The sequence below is a fragment of the Podarcis muralis genome, chromosome 12, assembly GCF_964188315.1.
Source record: "Podarcis muralis chromosome 12, rPodMur119.hap1.1, whole genome shotgun sequence".
In the NCBI taxonomy this organism is placed as follows: domain Eukaryota; kingdom Metazoa; phylum Chordata; class Lepidosauria; order Squamata; family Lacertidae; genus Podarcis; species Podarcis muralis.
The window spans coordinates 1,644,148-1,663,980 of record NC_135666.1 but is presented as its reverse complement, the minus strand read 5'-3'; the positions used below and the strand labels follow the sequence as shown (position 1 = coordinate 1,663,980).

At 47.3% G+C, this 19,833-nt stretch overlaps 2 protein-coding genes across 3 annotated transcripts in view; both read left to right on the top strand.

Annotated features, from left to right (window-relative positions):
- Window positions 1-1,660: 1,660 nt before the first annotated feature.
- Window positions 1,661-19,833, top strand: part of LOC114589886 (uncharacterized) — a 69,253-nt gene continuing 51,080 nt past the window's right edge. The window contains exons 1-5 of one of the 2 annotated variants that reach the window (XM_028716304.2): window positions 1,679-2,648; window positions 2,819-2,900; window positions 3,405-3,487; window positions 4,064-4,190; window positions 4,629-6,168. In XM_028716304.2, coding sequence (XP_028572137.2) covers window positions 2,232-2,648; window positions 2,819-2,900; window positions 3,405-3,487; window positions 4,064-4,190; window positions 4,629-5,971 — 2,052 coding nt within the window. In that variant the 5' untranslated portion in view covers window positions 1,679-2,231 and the 3' untranslated portion in view covers window positions 5,972-6,168. Of the gene's footprint in view, window positions 2,649-2,818; window positions 2,901-3,404; window positions 3,488-4,063; window positions 4,191-4,628; window positions 6,169-19,833 lie in introns of those variants that run through there. The other variant, XM_077916625.1, reaches the window with a different exon arrangement.
- LOC114607274 (uncharacterized) overlaps window positions 14,136-19,833 on the top strand; it is a 35,544-nt gene continuing 29,846 nt past the window's right edge. The window contains exons 1-5 of the mRNA XM_077937051.1: window positions 14,136-15,078; window positions 15,267-15,342; window positions 15,575-15,657; window positions 16,955-17,081; window positions 18,218-19,775. Of these exons, the coding sequence (XP_077793177.1) occupies window positions 14,665-15,078; window positions 15,267-15,342; window positions 15,575-15,657; window positions 16,955-17,081; window positions 18,218-19,775 (2,258 nt within the window). The 5' untranslated portion in view covers window positions 14,136-14,664. The remainder of the gene's footprint in view (window positions 15,079-15,266; window positions 15,343-15,574; window positions 15,658-16,954; window positions 17,082-18,217; window positions 19,776-19,833) is intronic.

Below are 19,833 nucleotides of genomic sequence, written 5' to 3'. Positions count from 1 at the left end.
CTGTGGCTGAAGAGGGCTTCATCCAACAGAAATTTCCAAGGTTTCCTGCACATTTTGTATAGTAACTTTTCTTCTAGGAGGTCTAGATGCTGACTTCTCCTTCTCCTTTTTTGAAGGCAGTTCAGAGTCTTGGCTGTAGTCCAGTCCAGCCCTGGTTCTTAGCAAGACTCATCCACGCTTGCTCAGGGAACTTTCTCATTCCTGTGGCCATGTATCTGTTTCATAACAGAACAATGTATTTGCTTTGTAGGATTTGTAGACACTTAGGACAGCTTAGAAGGAAAGTTTTCCTCACTCCTTCCACCTCTCCTTCATCCGACAGCGTCTTCTCCAGACTTTGACACATGTACACCCATTCAGACATGCAGCCTCTGAGGTGTCCAAATGATCTTCTGAGACCGACCAGGAAGCCCTGAACAGAGAACCACCAGAGGTCTCCCCACCCAAGGAATCCAAGCCCTGCTGGGAAGGGAGGGAACCTTGGGAGGGATGGGGGTGAAAGAGGCAGCCCCCCCCCCCCAGTGCTGAGAGACCCTCTTCCCACCAGCTGTAATTCCCCAAGGTCCCTGGCAAAAAGGACAGATTGTTAAAGCTCACTTGGGGAGTGGCTCCTAGTAGCTCTCAGCATCCATAAGAAAGTACAGATCCCAGGATTCTTAGGAATCTAAAGTGGGTTGATCCTGCTTTGCAGATGCAGAGCAGGTGGGGATCTGGGCGTGTGTGTTGTCTTTTTCCTTCCTTTTTGGAATTCTGGTTTATTGGGTTTTATAAACAAGGCTCACAGGAGGAAGAAAGGATACAAATAAATAGACCGAGTGTTCTCTTGTCATCTGTGCATCACAAAAACCGCACAGTAAGTTCATGGGAATGTCTACAACCCCGGGATCATTATTAGTGTACGAGTTCTTGGTTCATGAATTAGTTTAATCAAAACCAGAAAAGGGGGAGACAGGAGAGAGCAGAGTTCACAGGCAACAGTCCACATTTCCTGGCCAAACGCCTAGTCAGGATGGTGCTTCCCCAAAATCCGCCCCTGCTCCCCGTGTTGGTGGCGTGGCCTCTTCCCTCCAGGGCCAGCCGAGTCTTGCTCATCCATCTGGGCTCTCAGGAAGCCTCCAAGGGATGGGAAGGGACCCCTTGTCCTCTGACAACTTCTGCCCCCCCCCCCGCAATAGAAACCTCTCTGGGCGGGTGGGGAGGGAGGGGCTTTTGCACTGGAGGACTTCTCCCCTCTTTCATCTCCCCTCCTCTCTAGGAATCCAGCCCCGTTGCTTTTAACCCTTGGCAAGCCGAGCGCACCGAGCTCACTCCTCTTTTCTCGTCTCTCTGCAGAGCAAGACTCCAGGAGGAAAGCAGCGCATTGCGCACACTCCATAAAACCTCTCTGGGCGGGTGCAAAGGGCGGGGCTGCTCCCCATTCATCATTTCGAGATGGGGGGGCTGAGATCGGGGCGCTCCGCTTTGCAAGGGTCGCAGGGAACTGAGCTGGACTCCTAGAGAGTAGAGGAAAGGAAGGAGGGGGTGGGACCAGGTCCCCCCCCCCAGCAAAGGCCCCTCCCCTCCCTCCCGTCATTTCCTGCAAGCGGGGGAAGCGGGGGGAGGTTTCGCCTCCCGGGATGCGGTGAGCCTCCTCTCTCCCCCCCCCCCCCCCGGGAGAAAGGGGTCCCAGGGCTGCAGCGGGAGGGTGCATGGGGGGGGGTCCGGGAGAGTAGGGTCCTGCCCCCCTCCTTCCTCTGCACAGCCAGGGAGGGGGCGAGCTTGCCAGGGTGGTCTCCCTTGGGATGCTGAGAAAAGGCAGGCAAAGAAGCCCCTTTCAGGTTAGGGAAAGATGGGCAGAGATTGCAGCCAGGGGGAAACATTCTGAGCAGCTCCCCTTCCCAGACTTCTGGGTCCTGGAAACACCTGTCTCTGGGGTCAGAGGCCTTGGGAAAGAGGGGCAGGTGCCGGGGGGGGGGGCTCTGTGGGGAGGGTATGCCCTATCGTCCGGCCCTAAAAAAGATGCCAGACTCATTAGAAAAGGTACTTGATGCTGTCAATATTATTTTTTTAAAAATACCTTGAACTTTGAATTATAGGTTTTTAATAAAATAATAATGATAATAATATAAATTTTATACAAGAAAGACGTATTCCTTTGTAGGTTTTGCTAGCGGCTTTAATAAGGACAGACAGAACTTAGCAGAAGGCCAAGTGGTTCCTTCCAATATCTTGGAGGCTTCCTGAGAACACAGATGGATGAGCAAGACTCAGCTGGCCCTGAAGCAGGAAGGGGCCATGCCATCAACACTGGGAGCAGTGAGGGATTCTGGGAAAGCTCCGTGAAGAAGATCCTGGGTGAGGAGGACAGTCTCCATTCAGATTTGCAGAACCAGCAGCTCAGGCAGTTCTGCTACCAGGAGGCCAAAGGACCCCGAGAGATTTGCAGCCGACTCTACCACCTTTGCCATCAGTGGCTGAAGCCAGAAAGGCACACGAAAGCTAAGATGCTGGACCTGGTGATCTTGGAGCAGTTCCTGGCTGTCCTTCCACCGGAGATGGAGAGCTGGGTGAGGGAATGTGGAGCGGAGACCAGTTCCCAGGCGGTGGCCCTGGCCGAAGGATTCCTCCTGAGTCAGGCAGAGGAGAGGAAACAGGCAGAGAGAAAGCAGGTGAGAGAGGCTTCCCCCTGGATACTCCCAAGCACGTCTGAACAGGAGGGAGAGTATCCTGAAATCCTCTACTAAGCTTTTGGAAAGCGTCCCCAAATGGTTTTCCCTTTGCCATTCCTTTTCTAATATTTCTCTCCATCCTCTGTTCTGAATCCTCATTGCTCTTTCAGGGAAAGATTATCTTTGCAGAAATGGGCCTGGATTCCTCTGAGGCAGAGAAGACTCCGTTGGTCAGGAGAGAGAGGCCGCTGGGTAAGGAGGACAGAGCTTTTTCTCCCTTTGGTTGCATTTTATGGATTTAGGAACTAATCTGTGGGTTCCTTTCATCTTTTACGGGAAGACACTTGGGGCCAAGAGAAGGCCCTCTGCCTGGTTCTCTGTAGCTTTACTCCTCGCAGTGAGGGGACTGCCAGAAGGCCCTTGGAGCTGGACCTCAGTGTCCGGGCTGAACGATTGGTGTGGAGACACTCCTTCAGGTCTACAGGGCCGGGGCTGTTTAGGGCTTCAAAGGTCAATACCAACATGTTGAATTGTGCTTGGAAACATACTAGGAGCCAGTGTAGGTCTTTCAGGACCAGTGTTATATGGTCCCAGCAGCTGCTCCCAGTCACCAGTCTGGTAGCCTCATTCTGGATTAGTTTCTGAGTCCAATTCAAAGGTAGCCGCACATAGAGCGCACCATCTGTAGTTAGAGGTGCATTGCTTCACCTCGAAGAAAAGCATGTGCTAATGGCCACTTCCCTTTGCCTCTCACAGGTGACAGAATGATGCCAGGGATACCTCCTCATCCATCTTTGCATGGAGGCAGAGGAGAAGCAGCAGCTCTGGAACCAGATCAGGTAGGGAGACGGAGCATAGCAGGCAAAGAGGCTCCTGCTCTTGACTTCTGTCAAAACTGCCCTATACAGAGGCTTAAAATGCCAAGCAGAAAGTTTATGTCCTGAGAATGAAGAACAACCACCTTACCTAAACTAACATTTTCATATTATTTATCTTATTTTTTTATTTTTTTATAAGTTTACCATTTAATGCTAAAATATGCTTCTAAACAGTTGAGAAACCATAAAAAACTGTGGCCAGAATTCACATCACAAGTCCCATCTATTGCACTATAGGGCTTTTCCCCTCCAGAGCAGTAGAGGTGGAAAGTAAGGGGGGGAATGTTGAGCAGAGAGAAGGATCTGAAGAACACCAGGTGGAGTTCCACCCATTTACACAAAGATGAATACCCTTCATTAAAATACACAATAAAACAATTCCATTAAGACGTTAAAACGTACATCCATAATTAAAATGTACAGCCAAACAATCCCATTAAAACCATACGGCAACAAACAGACACAAAACAGCAGTACAATGTGTAGAAGATGATCTTTCTGCTGCCTGAGAGCAAGACTTTTCTCTTCTTCTTTTAGGGCCTAGTATGCTTTGAAGATATAGCTGTCCATTTCACAGACGAGGAGTGGGCGTTGCTGGATCCTGACCAGAGAGCTCTGCATAAGGAAGTCATGGAGGAGAATTGTGGGGTCATGAACTCTCTCAGTAAGGCTCCCTGTTGGATCATGATAGCTCTTTCGGAATTTAAGATCCCTTGGGAAGAATCTGGGAGAGGAGGAGACTTAGTCAGTTGTAGGAAGGCAGGGCCTTCAGTCCCCACAACTGGCTCGTAGGGGCCAGACCCAGAGGGAAGTATTGCTGTGCTCACTAGGCCTGACACTTCTGAGCAGACACTTCTGTTCCTTCTCATAAGGAGTTAACTTACTCCTTGTGATTTATTGCTGCCCCACTCCTGACATTCAGGTTCCCATACATATGCTCATTGATGCCTGTCAACAAAAGCAGTGAAGCCTGTTGTAAAGCTTTACTTTTATTTCCCTTCAGTTCTTCCTGTGTCCCAAGCATTAATTAGCAAAGTTCAATAAACCGAGGGCTGCGTTTCTCCCTGAAGCTGTGATCCGTTTGTTTCTTTCTTTGTTGCAGATGGTAATGAATCAAAGATTAAGAACCAGGGAGACCATGACCATGTCTACACCATGGAGAAGCAATGTAGATATTCTGAGTTTAGAGAGAACTTCAGTCAAAGCTCCCACTCTGCTTCCCTCCAAAGAAATCCATTTGGGAAGAAATCCTATCAATGCTTAGAATGTGGAAAGAGCTTCACCTGGAAAAAAGATCTCACTTCCCATCAAAGAATTCATACAGGGGAGAAACCCTATCAGTGCTTGGAATGTGGAAAGAACTTCGCCTGGAAGAAAAGTTTCACAGCCCATCAACGTATTCATACAGGGGAGAAGCCATATCAGTGCATGGAATGTGGGAAGAGTTTTACCTGGAAGAAAAGTCTCACTTCCCATCAAATAATTCATACAGGGAAGAAACTATATCAGTGTATGGAATGTGAGAAGAGTTTCAGTCGGAAAAAGATTCTCACTTCCCATCAAAGAATTCATACAGGGGAGAAACCATATAAGTGCATGGAATGTGAAAAGAGCTTCACTCAGAGTGCCCATCTCACTTCCCATGAAAGAATTCATACAGGGGAGAAACCATATCAGTGCTTGGAATGTGGAAAGAGTTTCAGTCGGAAAGATAGTCTCACTTCCCACGGAAGAATTCATACAGTGGAAAAATCATATAAGTGTTTGGAATGTGGGAAGAGTTTCAGTCAGAAAAATATTCTCACAATACATCAAAGAATTCATACAGGGAAGAAACCATATCAGTGCATGGAATGTGAAAAGAGCTTCACTCAGAGTGCCCATCTCACTTCCCACGAAAGAATTCATACAGGGGAGAAACCATATCAGTGCTTGGAATGTGGAAAGAGTTTCAGTCGGAAAGATAGTCTCACTTCCCACAAAAGAATTCATACAGTGGAAAAAACATATAAGTGTTTGGAATGTGGGAAGAGTTTCAGTCGGAAAAAGAATCTCATGGCCCATCAAAGAATTCATCCAGGGAAGAAACCATATCAGTATTTGGATTGTGGGAAGAGGTTCTGTCAGAGTGCCCATCTCACAACCCATCAAATAAGTCATATAGGGGAGAAACCATATCAGTGCTTGGAATGTGGGAAGAGCTTCAGTCGGAAGTTCAATCTCACAGTCCATGAAAGAATTCATACAGGGGAGAAACCATACCAGTGCTTGGAATGTGGAAAGAGGTTCAACAGGAAGTTCTATCTCATAGTCCATGAAAGAATTCATACAGGAGAGAAACCATATCAATGCTTGGAATGTGGACAGAGCTTTGGTCAGAAGACCAGTCTCATAGGCCATCAACGATGGCACAGTGGGGAGAAACCAGACAATGGCTGTCTATGAATTTAATTTTCAGAGACTTTGATTAATATGTTCAACCCGGACCCTGAGTTCCACTTCTGAAGGCCTTCTGCCAGTTCCCTGATTGTGGGAAGTGAGGTTACATGGAACAAGGCAGGGGGCCTTTTTGATAGTGTCACCCGCCTTGTGGAACTCCCTCTTGTTAGATGTTAAGAAAATAAATAACTATCTGACTTTTAGATCAGGAAGTTTTTAATGTTTGTTAGTTTTACTGTGGTTTCATGAATCGTTAAAAATAATAACAATAATGGTAATGGCTTTATAGGTCAAAACTAGCACTTTGAATTGGGTGTGGAAGCTAATTGGCAGCCAGTTCAGTTGGGCCAGGATCATTAATGCCCGTCAAAATAGGCCGTAAACACTGTAATAAGTAGAGGTCCGTCTACTTAGGACAGCCAGAACTGGGCAGAAGACAAAAGGGATTCCTTCCTTCTGATATCTTGGAGGCTTCCTGAGAGCCCAGGGGGAGGAGCCAGACTCAGCTGGCCCAGAAGCAGGAAGAGGCCATGCCATCCAAACTGGGAGCAGTGGGGGGTTGATTCCGGGCCGTGTCTAGCCCTCCTAGAAGGGAAGTGACCCCACCAAATGTGATGGCAACTGAGGGATTTCTGTGAGATGAATCTGCCTGTTTGCTCCTGCCTTTTGGTGCTTTTGGTCAAGGAAGGTATTTAGAACTGTGGTTGACTGAGTACAATTTTCACACCAGGCTGGGGGGGGGGCGTTTCTAACCCTGGGGTCCTCAAGAGCTGCTCTCCCTCCTACCCCATAAAAGAGCCCCCATCACCTTGGAGTGGCCCCATGTGCCCAGGCCATTAGACCATTTCAGGTCTCAGGTGTGCAGCATTGCCCTGGCAACCTCGCCATCAGTGAGAAAGAGAATGCCCAAATCCTCTTCTTAGGAATCTAAAGTGGGTTGATCTTGCTTTGCAGATGCCTTGCATATGGGGATTTGGGAGTGTGTGTTGTCTTTTGATGTTGCCATCAAAACCTGGAGCCGTGGGGAATTCTGGGAAAGCTCTGTGCAGAAGATCCTGGGTGAGAAGGACATTCTCTGCTCAGATGTGCAGAGCCAGTGGTTCAGGCAGTTCTGCTACTAGGAGGCCAAAGGACCCTGAGAAGTCTGCAGCCAACTCCACCACCTTTACCATCAGTAAAGTACCATTGGTACTTCATGAACTGGGGTAGGATAACTCTCACTCAGAGGCCTTATTTTACTTCAGATAACTCTTCAGTGTGAGCCTAAAACCTACATCTAATGTGGAAAGATCTGTAGCCTGAGCAAAGACTCTTGACAATGGGTAGTCAAACTAAGGCCTGGGGGCCGGATTTGGCCCAATTGCCTTCTAAATCTGGTCCGAGGGAATCAGTGTTTTTACACAAGTAGAATGTGTGCTTTTATTTAAAATGCATCTCTGGGTTATTTGTGGGGCATAGGGATTCTTCATTTCTTCCCCCAAAATATAGACCGGCTCCCCACAAGGTCTGAGGTATGTTGGAGCCAGCCTTACAAGTGGCACTTGTTTAATATAAAATAAAGACATAGAGAGCATGTAATCCATAATAAGAGAGAGAGCAGCTCATTCAGACCTCTTCCCCTCCTCGGTCACTTTTTTTTATCCTTTGTTCTGTCCAGCCGCATGGCCGTTTGCCAATCTCATGTTACCTCATCCGGTCAAGCTTTTATTGCACTCATGCCATATAAGGCACATTCCAATACCTTGTAAAGCTCAGAGTGCTGGTCACGAGGTCCAGAGGTACCCTGCAGTATTTACAAGCCTCTGCCATGGCTTTATGACTCCCACATGCCCTCTTTCTTTATATTTTGATCAGAGCCATATATATGGTTATGTCGAGCGCGATAAGCGACTCTTGTGAGACTGGAAGTGGGCCGCGGACTGGAGAACCATGCAGTACATACAGAAATTAAAGAAGGAATACATTGTATATAGCAACACAAAATAATGCAAATAACTACTATAATAATCACTATAATCAATAAATGTCGAAGCCAACTTCCATCCGGAAGCCAAGAATATAAGAATTCTGATTCCAAGCTGCATGGTAGGCTTCCTTTCTAGTTTTTAACCATGCACTGGTATGCACTGGTATTGGTCACTGTATGTTCCTGTAAGAGAACAAGAGCTATTAAACATGAATTTCAAAGTATATTGACAGTTTGGATATATGCCCCATGATTCTTTCCCCTCTTTAATTTGAAAACAAATGGGGGCAGGCATACACACCCAACATTTAGAAGCATGCAATAAACTGGTAAACTTAATCATATCTTGTACAAAAATATTATCCCTCCATATCTTATGATAATTTTCACCCCTAAAAGTCTTATTCAACAACACTGTTCTTCTAGTTCGAGAGTGGCTGAGCCGTGGATGCTGCCAGCCAGAGTAGGATTCTGATGACAGCGGCTTGCCAGCTGATAAGGTGAAATATGGTGGTTTCAACTGGACTGGATCGTCTGCTTCTCTTCCGTGCAGCAAAAGATGGCAAGGCAAATGGTTAGGAAGGCAACACTGCCAGATGCAGTTCGTGTGCAGCACCTCTAGGTGGCGCATGCAGAAAGGTTTCGATGCTTCATCCATAAAATGCTGACAAAGTGTAGGGGAGTTCCACATGCTGTGAGGCAGGACAATCCACTGACATCGCTGGTTGGGTTGAGAATTGTTATATACTGGCAATATAAAAGCAAACCATTCCTGTCTGCTGGCGCCAGTGGGCTGAAGACGGTTCAATGTGGCCAAAAGTCAATTGTTCAGAAATAAGCTGTTCAGAAACAAGCTGGTGCTGTGGATTTTTCTTTTGGTGGAGGCCACCGTTCTTGTCTGATTGAACCCCACCTAGACTGGATACTGGTGGGTTCCGGGATTTTTCTCATTGCTTGTTGAGCAGCAAGAGCAGTATCCCTCAATAAGATCTGCAGCAGTGTGGCTTGTACTGAAGCCTGAGCAAGGGGGCCATGCCCCATCATAGCATCCATCACATCTGCGAGGGTAAGATTAGGATTATTCCCTCTTGCTTGTTTAAATGGAGCTTGCAGTCCATTTGTCCTTACTGACAATTGCAGCTCTTTCAAGATTTTAAAGTCAAAAGGTTGGTGCTGGGCTTGAGTTCCTGCTGGAGCACCAGCAGGGGGCACAATAACAGGGAATGCCATAGTATCCTGAGATAAGGAACAGGCAAGGACTGCACGTTGAAAAGGGGTAGCTGGTCCTGCTGCAGAAAGAGCAGGGTCATTTCCAGCCAGACCACTGTATTTTTGCAGGATTGGGTCCTCTGGTGAGGAACTGTAGTCTGGAGGTTTGGGGTCTGGAGCTGCTGCTGGCAGCAAAGCAAGTATTGGAACAGACTCTAACACAGCAGACTCTAACACAGCAGGCTGGATTAAAGAAGCTGGAGGTTCTGTTGGCAATGCAGCCAGGGAGGTATTTTTTGGTGATAAAGAGCCCATAGCATATCGAACCTTGCACCAAGCATTCAAAATCCGAGCACTACTGCTGGGGAGCCCATGAAAATGTTCACCAATCTTGTCCCAATGTTTTAATTCACATGTTCCATTCAAAGGGAAACAGGGACAATGTTCATCAATAGCCAGAATGAGCTGTATCACATCACCATCAGGAACTTCCAATTTGTTGGAGGAGAGGAGAAATTTTAAGTCTCTTAAAAATTTCTGTTGTGGAGAAGATAGGGAGCTACCCATGTCTCTAAAATCTTGATAAAAAAAAGAAGAAAAGGGATCGGACTCACCCTGGGATCTTTTTTAAGATGCTTCAGCGCTTTGCAATCCTTGCCGGACGTAGGGGGCCGATGATATCCACTGCTTGGATCGAAAATCCTCTCACAGTTTCTGTTAGAATCCTCTTAGTCTGCCTCAGACTGTTTGCTTAAGTTGCTTCTTTTTTCTCTCTTTTAAAAACCTCAGTCGTATTCTTTTATTCAGCCTCACACGGGGCACCACTTGTTGGAGCCAGCCTTACAAGTGGCACTTGTTTAATATAAAATAAAGACATAGAGAGCATGTAATCCATAATAAGAGAGAGAGCAGCTCATTCAGACCTCTTCCCCTCCTCGGTCACTTTTTTTTATCCTTTGTTCTGTCCAGCCGCATGGCCGTTTGCCAATCTCATGTTACCTCATCCGGTCAAGCTTTTATTGCACTCATGCCATATAAGGCACATTCCAATACCTTGTAAAGCTCAGAGTGCTGGTCACGAGGTCCAGAGGTACCCTGCAGTATTTACAAGCCTCTGCCATGGCTTTATGACTCCCACAGAGGTACAGTGGACCAGCTCCCTGCTGAAAAAAATTGCTGACCCCTGCTTTTGACCAAAGGACTCCTGCTGGAGAGGAACTATTTACATTCATTGCGTGAGAAATTGGCTTGTGTTCAAACGAGTGCTGTAGGGGGTCACCAACTGGGCACATGCGGGTGCCATGGCACCTACTAATCTTTCCCAGGTGCTCCTGTGCAGGTGCCCCAGACCCTGATAATTCTACCCCCTCCTCTTGTACTGTTCTTTATGTTTTTGTTGTTGTTGTTTAGTCGTGTCCGACTCTTCGTGACCCCATGGACCAGAGCACGCCAGGCACCTCTGTCCTCCACTACCTCCCGCAGTTTGGTCAAACTCATGCTGGTAACCTCGAAAACACTGTCCCACCATCTCGTCCTCTGTCGCCCCCTTCTCCTTGTGCCCTCCATCTTTCCCAGCATCAGTGTCTTCTCCAGGGAGTCTTCTCTTCTCATGAGGTGGCCAAAGTACTGGAGCCTCAGCTTCACGATCTGTCCTTCCAGTGAGCACTCAGGGCTGATTTCCTTAAGAATGGAGAGGTTTGATCTTCTTGCAGTCCATGGGACTCTCAAGAGTCTTCTCCAGCACCATAATTCAAAAGCATCAATTCTTCGGCGATCAGCCTTCTGTATGGTCCAGCTCTCACTTCCATACATCACTACTGGGAAAACCATGGCTTTAACTATACGGACCTTTGTTGGCAAGCTGACGTCTCTACTTCTCAAGATGCTGTCTAGGCCTGTCATTGCCCTTCTCCCAAGAAGCAGGTGTCTTTTAATTTCGTGGCTGCTGTCACCATCTGCAGTGATCATGGAGCCCAAGAAAGTAAAATCTCTCACTGCCTCCATTTCCTCCCCTTCTATTTGCCAGGAGGTGATGGGACCAGTGGCCATGATCTTCGTTTTTTTGATGTTGAGCTTCAGACCATATTTTGCGCTCTCCCCTTTCACCCTCATTAAAAGGTTCTTTAATTCCTCCTCACTTTCTGCCATCGAGGTTGTGTCATCTGCATATCTGAGGTTGTTGATATTTCTTCCGGCAATCTTAATTCCAGCTTGGGATTCATCCAGCCCAGCCTTTCGCATGATGTATTCTGCATATAAATTAAATAAGCAGGGAGACAAAATACAGCCTTGTCGTACTCCTTTCCCAATTTTGAACCAATCAGTTGTTCCATATCCAGTTCTAACTGTAGCTTCTTGTTTATGTTAGATTCAGTAAACAGAGACATCCATAGACAAATACTCATTGCATTAGGAACAGCAAATCGTTGAACCTTGTCATTAAACTTGACCAACCTCCTTGTTTTCTGCGGCTTACCTGTGAGAAAGCTGGTGAAAACGTGTGTTCTTTCGTCATTTAGCGTTCTTGCCTATCATGTTTTAAGACTTACATTTGAATCAGTAGAGCACTGAAAAGTCTTTTAAGAATCATGAGTCATTCACTGCCCTGCTAAATGCTGTATTTTTGTATGATGGGGGAATGAAAACAAATTTAAAAAATTAATCAGATAATTATACACACACACACGAACAAAAAGGAAGTACAAACGAAGTGTACTTAGAAACACTGAGCATGGATTTGAAAGGAGGAGGGAATAGATCGCAATGTATAGCCATGGGGGGAGGGCGCGGGTTGTGTCTTCTCCCCTGTCAGCTTTTCCTCGGTTTTTGTTTTGCCAAGGGAGGGAGCAGCTCAGAGCCCAGCCAGGAGGGTACCCCGAAATACAGCATCTCTGGATGTGCGCAACGCACGGGGCTCTTCCTGGGCGCCTGCTTTGCAGAGGGGAAGGGCGAGCTTGGGGCGCTCGGCTTTGCCAGGGTGACACGGAACGGAACCGGATTCCTAGAGAGGACAGAAAGAAAGGGAGGGGACCAGGTCCTCCCTCCCTCCGAGTCACTTCCTGCAAGCGGGGGGCGGGCGGTGGCTGTTTTGCGTGTCTCCTTTGCAAGCTTTGCTGCCTGGCTGGCTCCTGCTGCAATCTGGTGAGTCTCCTCTCTCTTTCCTCCCTTTGGGGGAGAAGGGGGTCCCAGGGCTGCAGGGGGGCCGTGTTCAGATCATGCGTGCCCCCCAGGGTCCTGCACCCCCTCCTTGCTCTCTGGCCAGCCGGGGGGAGGGCGGTTTTGCAGGAGGGCTGCAACCCTGTTCTTCCTTCATGGCAAAGGCTGCTCACCGCTTTGTGGGCAAACCATGGCTTTCCTCCCCCCAGACTTGAGTTTGCTGCAATAGCCGAGGAGTCTCCTGGGTGTCCAGAGCCCAGTCTAGTCCTGTTGAGTTTCAGTCCGTCAGGCTGGAGGATGCGGACCAAGTGCTGGGATCAGTCTGAGCCCCTCTTGGAGGATGAGAAAGAGCAGGGAGAGGGGGCTGGCTGGGCCGGGGGGGGGGGTTCAGTGCCTCATGCAGGAGTGGGTGCTCCCTTCCTGCTTGGAGGAGGCGGGGTGAATTCCCTGGATTCAGAGATCCTAACGAACTCCTGGCCAGTGGCTAAGCTCCCTTTCCTCAGCAAGGGTCTTGAGTAAGTGGTCGCTGACCAGATCCAGGCGCTTTTGGAAGAAACTGATTTTCTGCATCCATTTCAATGATCCGGATGCAAGCAAACCCTCCCTTCTCCTCCAGTTAGAAGAAAAGCTTTCCCCACCACCCGTTCATCAGTCCAGCCTCTCAGGTGTCCAAATGATCTTCTGAGACTGACCAGGAAGCCCTGAACAGAGAACCACCAGAGGTCTCCCCACCCAAGGAATCCAAGGCAGCAGGAGAGGCCCTGCTGGGAGGGAAGCAAAGCTGTGCTGGGGTGAAAGGGGCAGCCCCCCCCCCCCAGTGCTGAGAGTTACTGGGAGACCCTCTTCCCACCAGCTGTAATTCCTGAGTTCCCTGGCAAGGAGGACGGTTGCCCAGCCACTCCAAGGGAACCTCTCCTGGCAGCGCTCAGCACCCTTTACAAACTACGGTTCCTGGGATTCTACGGTCTCATCCTGCTTTGCAGATGAAGTGCAGAGAGGGCTGGAAGCGTGTGTTGTCTTTTTGGAGTAACTTTTAATTGAGTTTTATAACAAGGATCATGGGAATAATGAAGGATACAAAGAAATTCTCCAAGTCTTCTCATTTGTGCATCACAACAATAGCATAATAAGTTTATGGGAATATCTACAACATATAGTTCATTATTAGAGGTCAGGCAGTGTCTGAGTTCTCGGTTTATGATAGAAATGGTTCTACAACAGGAGGTAAAAGGCTTAACTTGGTTTCTGTTCCTTCCCCCAGTTACTTTTCCCCAGTTCCTTTTAATGCAGCACAGCTTCCTTCTCAGCCTAATACTTTGGTTCCTGAGCGAGGGGCATTTTTCGTCCGTCCGCCTCTTTCTTAGCCACCCTGAGGGATTTCCCACAGACCCAGGGGATCCCCTCAGGCCTTGTTCTTGGTTTGGGGGTCTTCTTTTCCTAGCAGATCTCTCCCCTCCTGACTGGAAGGAGACCCTGCTTTAGTCCGTCTTCCCACAGCTTCTCCCTCTCCTGCCTCCTCAGACTCAGCCCTCCAGATTAAATCCTGCCTCCATCTTCTCCCCAGACCCTCCACTGGGTCATCTTCCTCTCTAAGCTGCTGCGAGGCTCCTCCTCAGAAAACCCTCTCCCAATCCCCATCTCCCCTCTCAGATCAGAGCCAGTTCTCCCTCAGACAGAAACACTCCGAATAATAATAATAATGTAATAAAATCCCCACCTCCCCTCTCAGATCAGGCTCTGTCAAACTCTCTCCCTCCTTGGATTTTCCCTCCAAAAGGGCTGGCAGCCAATCAGAGAGAGAGAGAGGCTCCCGCCCTCTGGTGGAACCTCGGAGGCGCTGCACCCCCCCACTCCAAATGCTAGAAACTGAGGCAGAAGCAGGAAAGCAATGGGCCCTGAATTGGGGGAGGGAGGGAGAGCAACCCTAGAGGACCCCAAAGTTGGCAGGTTGGCTGGCTTCTGTCTCTTCTCAGGAGACAAGGAAGAGAGTTCTTTGGGGAGGAAGTCAAAGGGCGGGAAGGGTGCAGAACCTGCTGTGGCTGAAGAGGGCTTCATCCAACAGAAATTTCCAAGGTTTCCTGCACATTTTGTATAGTAACTTTTCTTCTAGGAGGTCTAGATGCTGACTTCTCCTTCTCCTTTTTTGAAGGCAGTTCAGAGTCTGGGCTGTAGTCCAGTCCAGCCCTGGTTCTTAGCAAGACTCATCCATGCTTGCTCAGGGAACTTTGTCATTCCTGTGGCCATGTATCTGTTTCATAACAGAACAATGTATTTGCTTTGTAGGATTTGTAGACACTTAGGACAGACGGAACTGGGCAGAAGACTAAGAGCTTTCTTCTGATCTCTTGGAGGCTTCCTGAGAGCCCAGATGGATGAGCAAGACTCAGCTGATCCTGAAGCAGGAAGGGGCCATGCCATCAACACTGGGAGCAGTGAAGGATTGTGGGAAAACTCTGTGCAGAAGATCCTGGGTGAGGAGGACACCTTCAGCTCAGATGCGCAGAGAAAAAAGTTCAGGCAGTTCTGCTCCCAGGAGGCCAAAGGGCCTCGAGAGGTTTGCAGCCGATTCCACCACCTTGACCGTCGTTGGCTGAAGCCAGAAAGGCACACGAAAGCTGAGATGCTGGACCTGGTGATCTTGGAGCAGTTCCTGGCTGTCCTTCCACCAGAGATGGAGAGCTGGGTGAGGGAATGTGGAGCAGAGACCAGTTCCCAGGCGGTGGCCCTGGCCGAAGGATTCCTCCTGAGTCAGGCAGAGGAGAGGAAGCAGGCAGAGCAGCAGGTGAGAGAGACTGTCCTCTGGATACTCTTGGGCTCTGAACATGAGAGAGGGTATCCTGAAACTCCCCAACCTTTTTTTGGAAAGCACCCAAGGAATGATATCTGATACCCTAAAATGCATCTCCCATTCTTTTTCTATTGTTTCTCTCCATTCTCTGTTTTCAATCCTTGTTGCTTTTTCATGAAAAGGATCTGTTTGCAGAAATGGACCCGTATTCCACTGAGGAAGAGAAGACTCCATTGGACACCAAAGAAAGACCACTGGGTAAGGAGGAAGGAGCTTTTTCTCCATTTTGTCACATTCTGTGGGTTTTGAAACTAACCTGTGGGTTCTTTTCATCTTTTGGGGAAGGACACTTGGGGCCAGGAGCTCAAATGTCAAAATTCATTCAGTAGGTGAGACTTTTTCTGAGGCCCATCTGTAGTTAGAGATGCACTGCTTCACCGCTAAGAAAAGCATACGCTAATGGCCGGCCACTTACTTCTGCCTCTCACAGGTAACAGAATGATGCCAGGAAGACCTCCTCATCCATCTTTGCATGGAGGCAGAGGAGAAACAGCAGCTCTGGAACCAAATCAGGTAAGGAGAATGAAGGATTGTGGGGAAAGAGGTTTAGAGATGGGGCACCAATGGTTCTCTCTCCTCCTGATTGCGGGCAAAGAGGCTCCTGCTCTTGACTTCTGTCAAAATTGTCCTTAACAAAGGCTGTAAAGGCCATTCCAGAAGGTTTATGTGCAGAGAATTATGAACAACCACCTCACGTTCACCAGCCTTCTGAAGGATGCTAGTATTATTTATCAGTTGTTGCAGTTTTATTTATCAATTTAACTTTTAATGCTAAGATAAGCTTCTAAACAATTGACAAATCATTAAACCGTGGCCAGAATTCACCTCACAAGTCCCATCAGTTGCATTATAGGGCTTTCCCCCTCCTTCCCCTCCTTGTGGCCCCCTGCACCCCTGAAGTTGGCTTTAATGGAACACTCCTGCAGGCCTATGACCTCCTCCGGCAACTGGAAGAGCTACGCAGCATTCCTGGGAAGGGGTCCTGGTGTTGCGGGACTCACAGCTGCTCTCTTGTGAACACCCGGTCTAGCAGAGTAAAAGCAGCGTAGACGGAGGAGAGGAGGTATCTGGGCATACCTACTTTATTTCTACTAATTACAGATTAAAGAACATAACAAACACATATGAGAGGAGCAGCCCTCATACAGACATCCAGTCTTGTCACAAGACAGAGCAGAAAGAAAAAGTACAATAGTACCAGAGACGGAAGTCACACAGACAGGCTTCCTTTCTCACAGAACAGAAAGTAAACAATAGAATCAGATGATCTTTGCAATGGGAGGAGTGAAACACTAAAATCCTCCCCCGTTTCATGATAACCATTGCAATATCTAGTACATCAGCAATCTATGTACATATACATCCAGTTGTTCTCTGTTAACAACTTTAGACAACAAATCAGCAGGAATTTCTTTCCCTGCCATGTAGGACACATTTATGAGTCCTCTCTGGATACAATCCCTTGCATGACATAGCTTGATCTGCAAGTACTTGGTTCTTTAGGGCATGGGGAAGGTTTTCCCCCTCCAGAACAGTAGATGGGGAGAGGAAAGGGGGGAGTGTTGAGCAGAGAGAATGATCTGAAGAATACCAGATGAAGTTCCATCCATTTACACAAAGATGAATGCCCATCATTAAAATACACAATAAACAATTCCGTTAAGACCTTAAAATGTTCATCCATAATTAAAACGCACAGCAAAACAATCCCATTAAAACAGAACAGCAATGAACAGGCAGAAAGCAGCAGAGCACTCTGTTGTAGATAATCTGTTGGCTGTCTAAGAGGAAGACTTCTCTCTTCTTTTAGGGTCCAGTGTGCTTTGAAGATGTAGCTGTTCGTTTCACAGATGAGGAGTGGGCTTTGCTAGATCCCAACCAGAAAGCTCTGCATAAGGAAGTCATGGAGGAGAATTGTGGGATCATGAACTCTCTCAGTAAGGCTCCCTGTTGAATCATGATGTGTTTTGAAATTCAATACGTATCTATATATGATGGACCTCCAATATTTTGATGGAGCTCAACAGCACCACCTACAGCATCTGCGATTCTGACACCCTCACAGTGAACCCTGAATGGAGGGCTATCTGCTCTTCTGTCTCTGAATATTCTTCCTCCAGTTTTCCCTTTTAAAGCCATGGTTGGGCTGGTCTGAACTATCTGGGCTTTCAGGGATGTTATGGAATTTGAAGAAGCTTCTGTCAGGATTTCTGTTTCTGTTTCTGCTTCTGTCCGTTTTTCATTGACAAAAGAGATGACTGACATTGGTATGGTGTGAATTCCATGATTCAGCAGAACAAAATCTGTTCCGGAATAGAACCGGGCTTTTCAAATCCCACTGTCATGGGCTGGCTGGATGTAGAGGAATGGTGGGAGGAACCAGGTGGGAAACCCCCAAGGGAATAAGGCTCAGAGCCTGGGGAGTGGTTGTGGGACAAGCATGAGTTGTCAGAGGGAAAGGAGGAAGAGATTGGGAGGAGGAGGTGTTGGAAGCTGAGGAAGTAACAGGTTTTAGTGAGCAGGGGGAGTCTGTGGCAGAGAGGAGTCCGGAAGGAGAAGTTGAAGAAGAGGGAGGCCAAGGGCACAGGTGAGTCAGGCTGGTGATGAAGCCAGGGTGTCTTTCCCTCCTCCTGTGATAAGCTCCCTTCCCCCCCCTTGTCTCCCTGAACTAGAAGAGGTATGAAGAAGGAGCAGAGACAGATGTGCTGACAGATGGGAAGGACCCATGAGAAGAGGAGGCTTAGTCAGTTGGGGGAAGGCAGGGACTTGAAGTTGCCACGACTTCCTCATAGTGGCAAAGTCTACGGGAATTGTTCTTGTGCTAACTGGGCCTGACACTACTGAGCAGCCTGTTTGTTCTCATAAAGAGTTAACTTCATTTATTCCATGCGATTTATTCCTGACACTCAGGTTCCTATTAACGCCTGTCAACAAAAGCAGTGAAGCCGGTTGTAAGACCTTACATTTAATTCCCTTCTGTTCTTCCTTTCTCCCAAGCATTAATTAGCATTGTTCAATAATCAAGGGTTGCATTTCTTCCTGAGTCTATGATCTGTTTCTCTCTTTGTTGCAGGTGGTAATGAATTGGAAATTAAAAACGAGGGAGACCATGACAATGTCTACCCAATGCAGAAGCGATGTAAATATACAGAGTGTAGAGGGAACTTTAGTCAAAGCTCCCATTCCACTTCCCTTCAAGTAAATTCCTTTGGGAAGAAATCCTATCGGTGCTTAGAATGTGGAAAGAGCTTCATGCAGAAAGAAAGTCTCATGACCCATCAAAGAATTCATACAGGGGGAAAACCATATAAGTGCCTTGAATGTGGAAAGAGCTTTGCCTGGAAGGAAAGTCTCACCACTCATCAAAGAATTCATACAGGGGAGAAACCATATCAGTGCATGGAATGTGGTAAGAACTTCGCCTGGAAGGAAAGTCTCACTTCCCATCAAAGAATTCATACAGGGGAGAAACCATATCAGTGCATGGAATGTGGAAAGAGCTTCGCCTGGAAGGAAAGTCTCACCACCCATCAAAGAATTCATACGGGGGAGAAACCATATCAATGTTTGGAATGTGGGAAGAGTTTCAGTCAGAGTGCCCATCTCACCACCCATCAAAGAAGTCATAAAGGGGAGAAACCATATCAGTGTTTGGAATGTGGGAAAAACTTTACCCAGAAAAAGAGTCTCAGATCTCATATAAAAATTCATAAAGGGGAGAAACCATATCAGTGCTTGGAATGTGGAAAGAGCTTCAGTCGGAAAGAAAGTCTCACTTCCCATCAGAGAATTCATACAGGGGAGAAACCATATCAGTGTTTGGAATGTGGAAAGAGCTACAATCAGAGATCCAATTTTAAGTCGCATCAAAGAATTCATACAGGGGAGAAACCATTTCAGTGTTTGGAATGTGGAAAGAACTTTAGTCAGAATGCTATCCTTAAGACACATCAAAGAGTTCATACAGGGGAGAAGCCATTTCAGTGTTTGGAATGCGGAAAGAACTTCAGTCAGAAATTAACTCTTAGTTTCCATCAAAGAATTCATACAGGGGAGAAACCATATCAGTGCTTAGAATGTGGAAAGAGCTTTAGTCAGAGGACCAATCTTACAGCCCATCAAAGAATTCATACAGGAGAGAAACCATATCATTGCCTGGAATGTGGAAAGCGCTTCACCCAGAAGGAAAGTCTCACGAACCATCAAAGAATTCATACAGGGGAAAAACCATATCAGTGCTTGGAATGTGGAAAGAGCTTCACCCAGAGATTAACTCTCACTTTCCATCAAAGAATTCACACAGGTGAGAAGCCATATCAGTGCTTAGAATGTGGAAAGAGCTTTAGTCAGAAGCCCCATCTCACAGCCCATCAAAGAATTCATACAGGTGAGAAACCATTTCAGTGCTTGGAATGTGGAAAAAGCTTCACCCGGAAGGAAAGTCTCACTCCCCATCAAAGAATTCATACAGGGGAAAAACCATATCAGTGCTTGGAATGTGGAAAGAGCTTCACCTGGAAGGAAACTCTAACTTCGCATCTAAGAATGCATACCAGTAGTGGTAGCAGTAGTCATTTTATAATGGTCAGTGACCAGTATCAAGATAAAAACACCAATTACAAGATTGAATAGTTTAGAACAAAGTTGAGTAGAACAAAATGTTGTTGTTGTTTAGTCGTTTAGTCGTGT